Genomic DNA, 12,260 nt, shown 5'->3' on the forward strand with positions numbered 1-12,260 from the left:
CAATCCTTTTATCTTTATATTTTACTTTACAGTCCTTAATTATTACATTAATTCAGTGATCCTCTTTTTACATTATAAAATAATTGCATTAATTAGTAGGTATTTTTTATTAAATCTAATCTGAGAAATATAACGCTATGCAGCTTGGCAAGTAAGTGTAGAAACGCAAGTAAGTGCAGCCTAGCAAGTAAGTTTTAGATTGGGAGACTGACAAAAGATACCTATATGCTGTTTTAGAAACGGCGACAGTATTATAAACATAAATTATATTGTGGGGTGGAGGCCAACGTCCAAATATTATTTTTATTTTAACTAATTAGAATCCACATAATAATACATTCGTTTACTAGGATCTAGAATATAAACGGGGGTCGTGGTTAGAATAGGAACCGCTTGGGCGAGACTGCTCAGTAAATCAGCGGCCTTGTTTCTATTAATTTTTGATCTCTTACTTTTAGCTTTTAACTCTTCCCTTTGAATTTCAGAAGACATTTCACTTTGGACATCGGGTTCAGAATTATCACTGTTCTGACGATTATTGCCAGGGATACGTCTTATAGAGTGCTTGGGCTTAGTGGGAGTGTTTTCTTCTATATCTTCTGAATCATTTTGAGTTTTTATGATATCTTCTGTTATTTTTTGCCGTTTTCTACCACGTTGTCGTCTTTTCCTGTGTGAGTTAGGTACTCTATCATTAATCGCTAGTTTATCGTTCTCTTTTGTATTAAAATCTTGTTCACTTATGGATGTTTCGGCAACTTCTTGAAAACTCTTTAAATTTCCTCCGTGCATTTTTGGTTCATTTCCATCGTTAACTTCACTATCAACAAGTTCTGTGAGTTTTTCACTTCTATAATTGCCACCATGCTTAGGATTTGTCCCAAGATTCTCTTTAAATACTTCAACGTCGCTTAACTTATTCACTTCTTCAGCTAAATTTTTTTGTTTATATAGGTCTAGAGATTCTAAATTTTTTCGCGATTTCAGTGATGGGTACTCTTTTATAATTTCTTCTTCATTAATGTCTTGCTTAAAATGTGTGGTATTCTGAGCATCATTCACTGGTGTTTCTTTATGCACAGCAATTATTTTTTTCTTTATAATAGGCTTAGTTTTTTTTCGGCCTCTATAGACTTTTGTAGATTCTGTCGTTACAATTTGCTCTAAAGGAATTTCATGATTTTGATTTTCTTCGGCATCTTGTTCTATTTCTTCATTATCACCATGTTTCTCATGATCTTGATTATTATGTTTTTTTCTTTGCATTTTGATTTCATATAAAGGCAAATATTCTTCCATATTATGCTTTACACCAATCATAGCATCAATTTCATCTTTTACTAAATCATCGTCGCCGTTGCCGTAGCTTTGAGAATCTGTTAATATAGTTCTATGAGAAGATTTGCTAGATTTTTCTCTATACTTTGGCTGTTCAACTTCTTTTAAAGGTTTGTTGCTTTTATTGTCATATTTTCTATTTTCATTACGGAATCTAGTAACAAGCTTCAATTTACTTTCGCTATCGTTATTTAATGGCAGATTTTTCGTAGTTTTTTCCTTATTTTTTCTCCTAAAAATTGGTCTAATGGTGGTTGTTATTACTGGTGTTTGTGTATTTTCTTCTTCTTCTTCATCATCATATTCTTCAGAATAGTCTTCATTAGAAACTGCAGGAGCCACAGTAGCTTTAGTTTTTTGTTTGTGTGAAGTTATGGTAGCAGTAGTAGCTCTGTGTATTTTCATCGGTGGTGTTGGTTCCGGTGTTTCAATGGCTGATCTAAATTTAGATACATAAGAAAATGGTCTCTGTCGATTATTAACATTGCTTTTATCATTATTTTCCTCATTATATTTATAATTTTTGTCATTATCTTCATCGGTAGATGTTATATTCTTTGTAGTATTATTTGTTGGAGAGGTTGAATTTTCTACATCATCTTCATATTCTTCAGAACTGTCTGCATTCTGGTCAGTGCGAGTTTTTGTATTATTTTTGTAATTAGTGTCAAAGGTACTAGGAGTTACGGAGCTAGGTGTGTCTACTGCTGATACGAATTTCGATACATAAGAAAAAGATGGCCTTGTTGTTTGTTTTTTGATAGGAACTTTAGTGTTTTTAGCTTCATCTTCATAACTACCATCATTATCATCATCATAATTATCATCATTACTATCATTATTTTCATCACTATTTTCGTTTACGTTTTCTTTGTTATCTTCTGGAACAGGTAATTCTCTGTGTTTTCTACTAATATGTTTTGGTGTGCGGTCTTCATAATCTTTATTATTTTGATTTTCTTTTGAGACCTCTTCTTCACTTTCCTCTTCCTCATCCTCATCAGAGTCGTCGTTGATTTCATCAGAATTGTTTTTATTGTTATCTACGGCAGGTGTTGTACTTCTTACAACTCGACGACTAAATCTAGATGCCTGTGGTTGATGAGTTGTTATAGGAGGTAAGAATTTAGACACATCAAAAAACGGACGATCCGTGACTTTTATTGGTAATATTTTTTCAGTGCTAAAACTTGTATTATGTGTTCTTTTTTCTTTTAAAAGTGAATTGTAATCATTGATTGACATGTTTGTTTCGTTGTTTACCTGTTTATATTCTGGATGATGATTTTTAAATTTCATTTCATAGCGAGGTTCACCGCGCCTAGAATCTAAGCTAACATCAATAAATAATGATGAATCAGTTTTATTTGTTTGTAATTTTATTCTATCATTTCTTCCAATATCTTTATAATGAAGAGATGAAACATTTTGTCGAGGATGAGACTTGTTCATATATGCTGACGCTACTACTTTGTCAATAATATTATTAGATTGTAATTGTTTGATTAAAGGACTAATATTACTTGTTGTTGTAGTTTTTTTAGAATCCTGACCTTGACTATCTCTGACAATTTTATAGGGTTCATAAAAAAATCGTGTGTCTCTTGTTCTTCGGGTTATTTGTAAAGGATCACTTTTGTAGGCACTCAGGGTCGAATTATTATGCTTAGTTATATTAGGTCTTATAGTATCTAATGTGTTCACAAATGACGATATATTGAATACAGGTTTAATGTAAATATTTTGAATATCATTTAACACACTCGTAATGGATGTTTCATTGATTGGTTCCTTTTGTTCTGACTTCACATAATTTTTTGTTTTATTTTTCATGACATTAGTTTGTGAATCTTTGGGATTTCTTGTACCATTAAATAAACTATGATTGTTATTTAAATTTGATGCCATAAATTTTTGATTTTCTTTAAATACATTAATAATTGGAAATGTTATCTCATCAGGATCGGATATTTTGTCTTCATAAAAAAATGGACTATCAAGTGGGTTTTCACCGAAATATTTTGCTTTGAAACAGTCTATTTTATCTCCTAATCCTTTTAATCTAGGTTGTTGTTTATTTTGATCAAAATCAGCTTGTCTTTTCTTCCTAACAATTGTATCGTCATCTGATTTATTTATTTCATCTTCGTTAGAATTATTAGTGCCGTTATTTTTAATTTTTTCTGATATAGGATCAACATCTTCATCGACTTCAGAGCACTCAAATAAATTTCTAGAATCATAAAACTCACTGCCTCCTTCTGACTTCTTAGGAATAAACCTTAAATTTTCAGCGTATTTTAATGGTGAATTTTTATTTATTTGATTAAGGTTTCGGAAATAGTACGGATATTTATCTTCAAGTCTTATCATTTGGTTCGATACAATTTTTTGTTTGGCTAAATGCAATATTTCATCAGCACTTAAAAATGTGTTGTTTAAATTTACTTCTGGAACTTTAAAATCTATGTCTGTTTTGTTGATTTTATCATTTATATCCCGAATGTCTTCTGGAATCTTTACATTTTCTCTTTTTTCACGTGTAATGTCATCGGTTTCTGTTTCTGGATTATCCTCATATATGTCAGCTTCAATATTTTCGTCATGATCATCATCTTCATAATCTTCATCTTCTTTTTCTTGTTGCGAATCTTTATCACTATCACTCCATTCTTTTCCATGCTGTGTCTTATCACCGTGTATAAATCCACCTGCATCTTCATGAGCATTAATAACAGAAGGTATTTTATATTTTCCGTTGCTAAGCTCTTTTTCTTTCAAATAACCACCATGGCCTTCGTGGTCTGATGCATGTTTTAGTTCTCCTGCGTGATCATAGGCACTATCTTCATAACCTTCTTCAGAATAGACAGTTTGGGCTTTAGTACTCTTTACGGCTTCTTTTAAACGAGGTGCATTTTTTAACTCGTCAAAACTTGTAGCTTCTTCTAACGCAGCAGACTTTGGTAAATGCTTAGTGGTTTCTGTTTTGCGGACTTGAGAATAACTTTTTACTGGAATAAATTCTAAACCACCCTCTTGAGATTCATTACTATCAGCTTGAAGTTCCAAATTTTCATAATTTTTTGGACGGTTTTGTGTTACAGCAGCATTCATAGATTCATCTACATTATTTCGTATGTTATAATATTTATCTTTACCTTTTTCAAAAATATCATATCCATCTGGTATTTCTCTCAAATTTTCAGGGGGTGAAATCTGGGGATACTGATTTTGTTCATCATCATATTTTAGAGCATGGTGTTGTCTCAGTTTTGATAAATGGTTGTGAAGCGGGCGATAGTGGGCTGGCCTAATTTTTACATAGTTTTGTTGTAAAGGATGTCTAAAGCGTTGATTTAGTCGATGAGGTCCCACATTTAAGCGCGGCGATAGTTGATAGTAAAACGGTCTGCGCAGAGGCCGGTGTTTTTCAAATTGAGCTGGAACATTTTTATGTGGAAATATTTTTTTATCTGTATCTTCAGGGCTTTCTAAATACTCATCTTTTGAAATTGATGGGTCACCAGTATTTTTTTCATAATTTTGTAGCCTGTCTTTACTATTTTTTAGGTCACTTCTTATTTTATCCAGTACAGGATCTTTATAGATATCGATAAGGGCTTGTTCTTCAGATTTATATGGATGAAATACTTCATAACTACTTTCAAACGGTACAGCTTGGTTTTCTATTTCTTGCTTCTTATATTCTTGTAGTGGTCGATGAAGAGCATTATTTTTGTCATACAGATGATGAGTCCCTAGGTTATGTTTCTGAATACCTGTGTGCGGCAGGACAGCGTGTGCACGGTAATGCTGTTCAGGCGACTGCACTCCATGGAAAGCTGCCACATCAACTGCGAACTGAGGTTTTTTCGCTGTGTACTGGAAGTATTCTACCGGAACAGGTTGCGTGGAGATCTCGGCTCTGAAGTTGGCATTTTCGGGTTTGAACTGTTCGACTGTGAAGTCATCCGCACTAGAACTCACATCACTGTTAAAACTTTGGTCATTCCACACAACGGGAACCTTAACGGCTGCGCACAGTTCACAACACATCCAGTAGAGGAGCACAGAGGTCACTGCGGTGGTGAACATGGTGCGGACATCACGGGGACATCACGGGCGACCGGCGGCGTTGAGGCTACTGAACCGTCTCGGTAGATAGGAGACTCTATTTATCTCCTCGGTTGAGCGTTGCAGTCCAATTGCTGGGGCCATTCGCTTTGTTGAAAAAGATCGGTCTAAGACACAAGAGATCGGCAAAGATCGAATACAACACAACATTTCGGGCAGCTCGTACACATGTTTTTTACGTTCAAACTGAAGGAAAGCAAGTTAAGAAGGTAATGTTATCAGAAAATTTCAAGTTAACAACAATTTCTTCGTCAACGAAAACATTAAACGATTGTTTTCCAGTTAAAACAGTTTTCTCGATGGATTTGTGGCTTGAACTGAGCGCTGCGGCAGAGAAATTGAGAAAAAAAGTATGAGGAGCGATCGTGATTAACGTAAGCGATAAGCTAACGGTTGAAAAACAAAAAAAATATGTCGAGACTATTGTTTAAGAGTGAAAGATTGTTTTCAGCTATTTTTGAATGGTCATTAGCAACCTATTGAAGACCGTGAAAGAAACATGTAATGGAGAGCCTATTTAAAGTTTTCATGCGTATGAATACATACAATACACACTTTTGTGTGCATCTTTCATCTTTGAAATTATGTGTAAATGTTAAAGCTTTTATAAATTAGGATGGGTTTATCTTATGTCCATTTAATATTATTTTGTCAATAAACAATATAATAAAACAGTTGCTTAGGATAATTTTTCGCCGCATTATTGTATTGTTAATTGATTTTGTAAGGCACGCCGCTGACCCACTGGCCCATTGCACAACAGTTGAATTAAAAACTAAAATAATATCGATTATCTCTATGGTGGAAATGCAACTTAGTCATGTTGACTGATGCAATTTAAATAAAGAATGTAATGTTGTTGAACAACAAGCAAGAGCACGAGGAGGTATTTCTTTATGTAAGTTTTAAGTTACAACGCTTGAAATTAGATCAATTGTTGGAGCTGATGTAATTTAGATTGTCTGAAAAAGGTATCTGCATTTCTTTTGATGTGATGATTTTTTTATTTAACATACATAGGTCACAAAGTAAATAATAATGGCATGCCCAGAAGCTCTTTTTCCCCTCAATATTTTTAGTATACACAGTAGGTAGAAGCTGCGGTTTAGCACCTGAACATAACGTAACATTTTGTGCTGTGCATACAATTCGACAAAAAGAGCCCTCTTGATTCATATAATAAATATGACAGGCTCTTGCAAAAAGGAAAGGGGGTGATCTGGGTTGCTCTAAACAACTTTTGTTGTACGAACATTGAAAACGCGTCAAATTATTTCCTTAACAATTAATCAAATAATTAAAGTTTAGTCATTCGCAGTATTCAGTTGCGCAAACTATTTGACACCGAATATTGACGAGCGATTTACGCAATCATGTTAAAACAAAGCCAAACTTTTTATCGTTTTTGTACCATTGACCCATGGGGTCTAGGTCTCGATCAAAGATTTCTTAATAGAAATGTTAAGTAATATCCCATCAAACCATAATAAAGCCACAACAAACATTTTATAAATATATATGATTTCATTTAGAACCAAGCTTTGTAGTTCTAAACACTCTTACTCTGCAACTCTACATCTTAGTCACAATATACCTATATGACTTAGGCCAAGCCACGTAAGACCTAAGCAAGAGTTCGTGAGCTTACTGAAAAGGGCGTGAAAAGTTAGAGATTAAATCGTTAACAGGCTGAAACCAAAACCACTTGGGCGGAACCAAAACTAAACTGAAACTAATTTTGTAGTTGTTGAAGAATTTTTGGTAGAACATTCTATGTATGTCGTATTGTAGCAGGCTGCACAGCTTCCAAGTTGGCTTAGTTGTCGTACTAGCTATGTAACTATTATGGGCCAATAATATGCATTACACCAATACAGAAGTTTCCAGCAAAAGGTAAGTAATTTATTCTTAAATAAACAATTTACTGCTATTAGTCACGTATTACTGCTGTTGTTGCAAGTTTTTGCTTTAATTTTCCCGTAATTAGGGTTCCGCAAATCGATTTCTACAAAAGCCTTGTACTTATACAAAACCGGCACTCACGGCTGTTACCCCAATGAGTACCTACCGGTGTTCGTAAGTCTCAATGTGCGGAGCAAAGGGTATAAAAAAAAAAACTTGGAATATTTCTTGTAAAACAAATTAAATATGGAAACACTTGGGACCATAATAAACGTTGGTTGAAGGGTTTATCTACGATCTACTTAATTATTTATTTATTTATTTATTTATCAATATGGTACACAAAACAGCAGTTAATCAAAACATGGTACACAGTTTTAAGTTTCTAAGATACAATCTAGATCAACTACCGAGGTATGTATACACATCCTGGAAAGCGTATGTAAACAAAAGCACTAATTTACAATCTAAATATACATATTTAATTATACATTAGTAGCAGGTGAATTAATTTAGGTACTATATAAATATAAAGTTATTAAAAATATAAACTTTCATGCAAACTTAAAAGTGATGATAATAATATAGTTATAGTTACTCTGTATCAAATTTTAACATTCGTACTTGCCTTTTAAATCTGATGACTTTTGGATCGAAAACATCAACAACAGAATCTTTTGTGCTGGCATAATCATTATATAGACGACACATTCTTGCAATAGGGTTAAAAAATGAAATATTATTTTTATAAGATTGAAGGTGGAATGGTTTGGGATGTCGGGGGTTTGGTTTAGTGTTGAAATTAATCAATGACAGCAATGTGGGGGAGTCTATAACGGAATGGATAATTTTATGGAGATATAATAAGTCCTGATGCATGCGACGAACATAAAGAGGTGTTACATTAAATTGACCTAGTCGCTGAGTGTATGAAATCAAACTTCGACCGTAACCTGATTTGAAGCTCAAAATTCGGAGCATTTTTTTCTGGACTCCTTCAATCCGTTCAGAGTGCACCGCGTAATGTGGTGACCAAATTATAGAGCCATATTCCAGAACACTCCGAATCAGGGCGTTATACAAATAAATAAAACTATTTGGGTTTTTGAAGCCTTTTGTAGATCTCACTACGAACCCTAGCATACCATAAGCTTTGTTTATAATGTGATCGTAGTGGTCTCTAAACGTTAGTTTTTGGTCAAATAGGATTCCAAGATCCTTCGCCACTGTTTTGCGTTCTAACACCTGGCCTTAAGGTTTATATTTGTTTTTTATATAAGCTTTTTTGTTTGTAAATGTAATAATAAAACATTTACTCACATTGAGATACATATTGTTTGCATGACACCATTCAGAAATTGCGTCAGCATCTCTTTGCAGCAGAGCACAGTCATTGTCAGTCTCAATACTATGGAATTCTTTTAGGTCATCCGCGTATAGAAGACACCTACATGACAATCTATGAATGAGATCATTGATAAAAACAATGAAGAACAAAGGACCCAGGTGAGAGCCTTGTGGGACCCCAGAATCAATTAAAACAGGAGAGGACTGGTAACCACCAATAGCAACTAACTGGCTCCTTTTATGTAGATAAGACTCTACCCAACGCAGAAGACTACCATGGACTCCATAACACGACAATTTCATACAAAGCAAGGAGTGGTTAACTTTATCGAAGGCCTTTTTAAAGTCAGTGTATATAGAGTCGACTTGTCCTCTTCTAGAAAAAGCTGTGCAAAGGTAGTTTTTGTATTCCAGGAGGTTACTGGAGATGGATTTTCCCTTAACGAACCCATGTTGGTGTTCAGACAAGAGTGGCTTAATATGGCTGAAAAAGAAGTTGTACACCAACGATTCAAATAATTTGGCGATGCACGATAGGATACTTATAGGTCTATAGTTTTCGCAGTTAGTATTATCACCGGCCTTATGTATTGGTACCACATGCGCCAACTTCCAGCAAGATGGAAAAACACCCGTTTCTAGAGAACGATTAAATAATAATGTTAAGGGATATGATAGTTGGTCGCAACAATTCTTTATGAACTTAGCCGGTATTTTGTCGGGCCCAGCACCCTTATTAGTGTCAAGACTTTTAATTTTTCTAATTACTTCATCCTCTGATAATATAATTTTTGATAGAGAGTCATTAACCATGTTATCAAGCTGAAATTGCTGAGTGGGTGAAGACGGTTTCTCAAAAACTGAGGCAAAGTATTCTGATAATAGTTCGGTTATACCTTGGCTATCCGATGCAGTTTTACCACCAAGTGACATGCTAGATGGAATGGTTTTTTTACCCTTTCTGTTATTTATAAATCTCCAAAACGATTTAGTGTTTCCTTCTAGAGAGGCTTCAGTAGAACTAATAAATGATTTATAGCAGGATTTCATCAGGGTTTTTGATCTAGTACGGAGCATAGCGTAGGTATCATAGTCCCTCGGATTGCCAAACTTTTTGAATCGCTTGTGGTACTTCAGCTTTTCGTTTAAACAGTGTTTAAGAGGAGGACTAAACCAAACTGGGTAAATGTGCGAGTCATCTTTACTAAGCGGAACGTGTTTAATAATAATGTTGTGCAATTCTTCATAAAAAGACTCTACCGCCAGATCTATGTCATCATCGGAAAGTACTACGCTCCAATCTACAGCCGTAAGTTCATGACGTATTTTTACATAGTCGGCCTTTTCGAAGTTTAAACGAAGGCGTTTTTTTGTTTTAATCCCCTTTGAGGACAACGAGGAATTATCTAGTTCAATTAAAAGTGGGGGATGGTGTCTATCAACTCTAGAAATTGGATCTGTTTCAGTCACTGCAATGGATTGCTTATTAGATAGCACAAGGTCAAGCCATCGGCCATTTTTGTTAGGCACGTTATTAAATTGGGACAAGTTGCAAAGTGCTAGAGTACTAACAAGAAGAGTAGACCTGAAATCAGACGGACTTGAGGGTTTCAGTATGTTTGGATCATTAGACATACTATGCCAGGATAGAGTTGGGATATTAAAATCGCCAATTATTAAATTAATATCTGAGGTATGGTTCTCGAGTAAATTATTTTGTAATTTATTATAAAAAGAAGTTGATTTATCATTGGGCAAGTCAGGGGGGAGGTAACATACACATAGATTGATTTTTGGGCTGGAGGGGGAGTTGGGTAGGATGGATATCCAGATATCTTCAACATCGCTACTCATACTGTGATGTTGTAATACGTTTAAATGTTTTTGAACAGCAATTAAGACGCCTCCGCCATCAGATTTACTGCTACTTGATGTAAAACGATCTCTTCTAAACACATTGTATCTGTTGTCAAGGACTTCACCATCAAATACACTACTATTCAAATTAGTTTCAGTAAGGCAAATAATATCAAAATTGCTATTTAATATATTAAGGTAAACATCTGTGGTTTTACTTCTTATTCTATTGACATTTTGATAATATATGTTGTACATTATAGAAAGTAATATGGACAGAATATATGCATTATAACTACAGAAAATAATGATAACTTATGACTATACTTAATAAAATTAAGCTAAACTATTTAGGAAGTCCAAGTCTTTCACATACAAAGGGGGAGATATGTCGTCCTTACGCACATAAACACGATTATATTTAACCCACACATATTTGTAGGATAGATTTTTGGCCATTTTCCTTGCCGCGGCATGCAGTTCCTTGCATTCCGGAGACACATGTTCAGCCAGGTATATCTGTGTGCTTTCACCTTGAATTCCGAGATGTGATGAGTTGAGTGGGTTTGAACTATTGGATCTATTAAATCTTTTGTAGGCTGAAATAAAATTTTCTCTCTGTCGTTCGGAAGATAGCGTCAGAAGAATGTTGCGAGGGCGAGTACTTGCAGGGTTTAATTTAGCCACTCTCCTTACTGAGCAAATTTCATGATCAGCAACTGATAGGTTCAAATTTTCACACAGGCTTTTCATCTGCAAGAATAAGTTTTCTGTACGTTTCTCTGGCACACAATGTATTTCTAAGTTGTGACTCCGCGAGGCTCTCTCCAATGTAGCTAGACGGCGATTAGTAGACAGTAGATCCGATTTCAGAATGTTATTCTCAGTTTCTATCGATTTTATTCGGGCGTTTGCCTGAGTTATATCCTTTTTAAGGTCTGCTTGCTCTTGGGCCAGGAAGTCCGTTGTATGCGTAAATTCTATTTTAAGTTTTTCAATAGCGGAGTTCATCTCACGGACCACTGCTGCCGTTATATCGCGAGTAATTGCATTCCTAATACTGTCAAGCTTTTGGTCTAGCTTCGTCTCTAATAGTGCGCTAAATTTATCAATGGTAATAGAGTCCTGCCCTGATTTAGAAGTCGAGGGTGCTTCCGTTGATATGGGGGACTGGTTTCCGAATGAGGACCGTATAGGTGTTGCATCGTTTCTACGGCGTGTAGTTACACTGCTGGTGCACTTGTGGCAGTACCATGGCAGGCGAATTACATCAATACTAAACAAGGTAAGTAAACTACTAAAGGAAATAAATGAATTTATTATTATTATTATTAAAGGTAAAGCTGTAAAATAATTTTAAAACCAAATCATTCGTAAAGATTTCATCTATGTAGAAGTAAGAAATATAGATAATTCAATTAAGAATGAATACATTTAATTACCAAGTTCGCAATCGGTAAATCATTTAACATCGTATGCAGTTTTCACTTTACTTCTCTATTATAAAGCATTAGATGCAAGCTTGATTTCAATCTTCATAAATTTATCAATTTAATCATAGACCGAATCTCTTTGATTACTCTTTGAAACTAATCACCCACCTGGTCCCAAAGTCTGCTAAATCTTATACCTACATATCAAGTGGATGTAAACACCAGGTATTTCATATTTCCAAGTTA

The 12,260-nt window shown here is 34.7% G+C and overlaps 1 protein-coding gene across 1 annotated transcript; it reads right to left on the reverse strand.

Annotated features, from left to right (window-relative positions):
- On the reverse strand, positions 1-5,956 carry LOC105382144 (MATH and LRR domain-containing protein PFE0570w). The gene has a single exon (XM_038105495.2). The coding sequence runs from the start codon at positions 5,434-5,436 to the stop codon at positions 313-315; it is 5,124 nt and encodes a 1,707-aa protein (XP_037961423.2). The 5' UTR covers positions 5,437-5,956; the 3' UTR covers positions 1-312.
- Positions 5,957-12,260: the final 6,304 nt, after the last annotated feature.

This window comes from Plutella xylostella, chromosome 22 (assembly GCF_932276165.1).
Source record: "Plutella xylostella chromosome 22, ilPluXylo3.1, whole genome shotgun sequence".
Classification (NCBI taxonomy): Eukaryota; Metazoa; Arthropoda; class Insecta; order Lepidoptera; family Plutellidae; genus Plutella; species Plutella xylostella.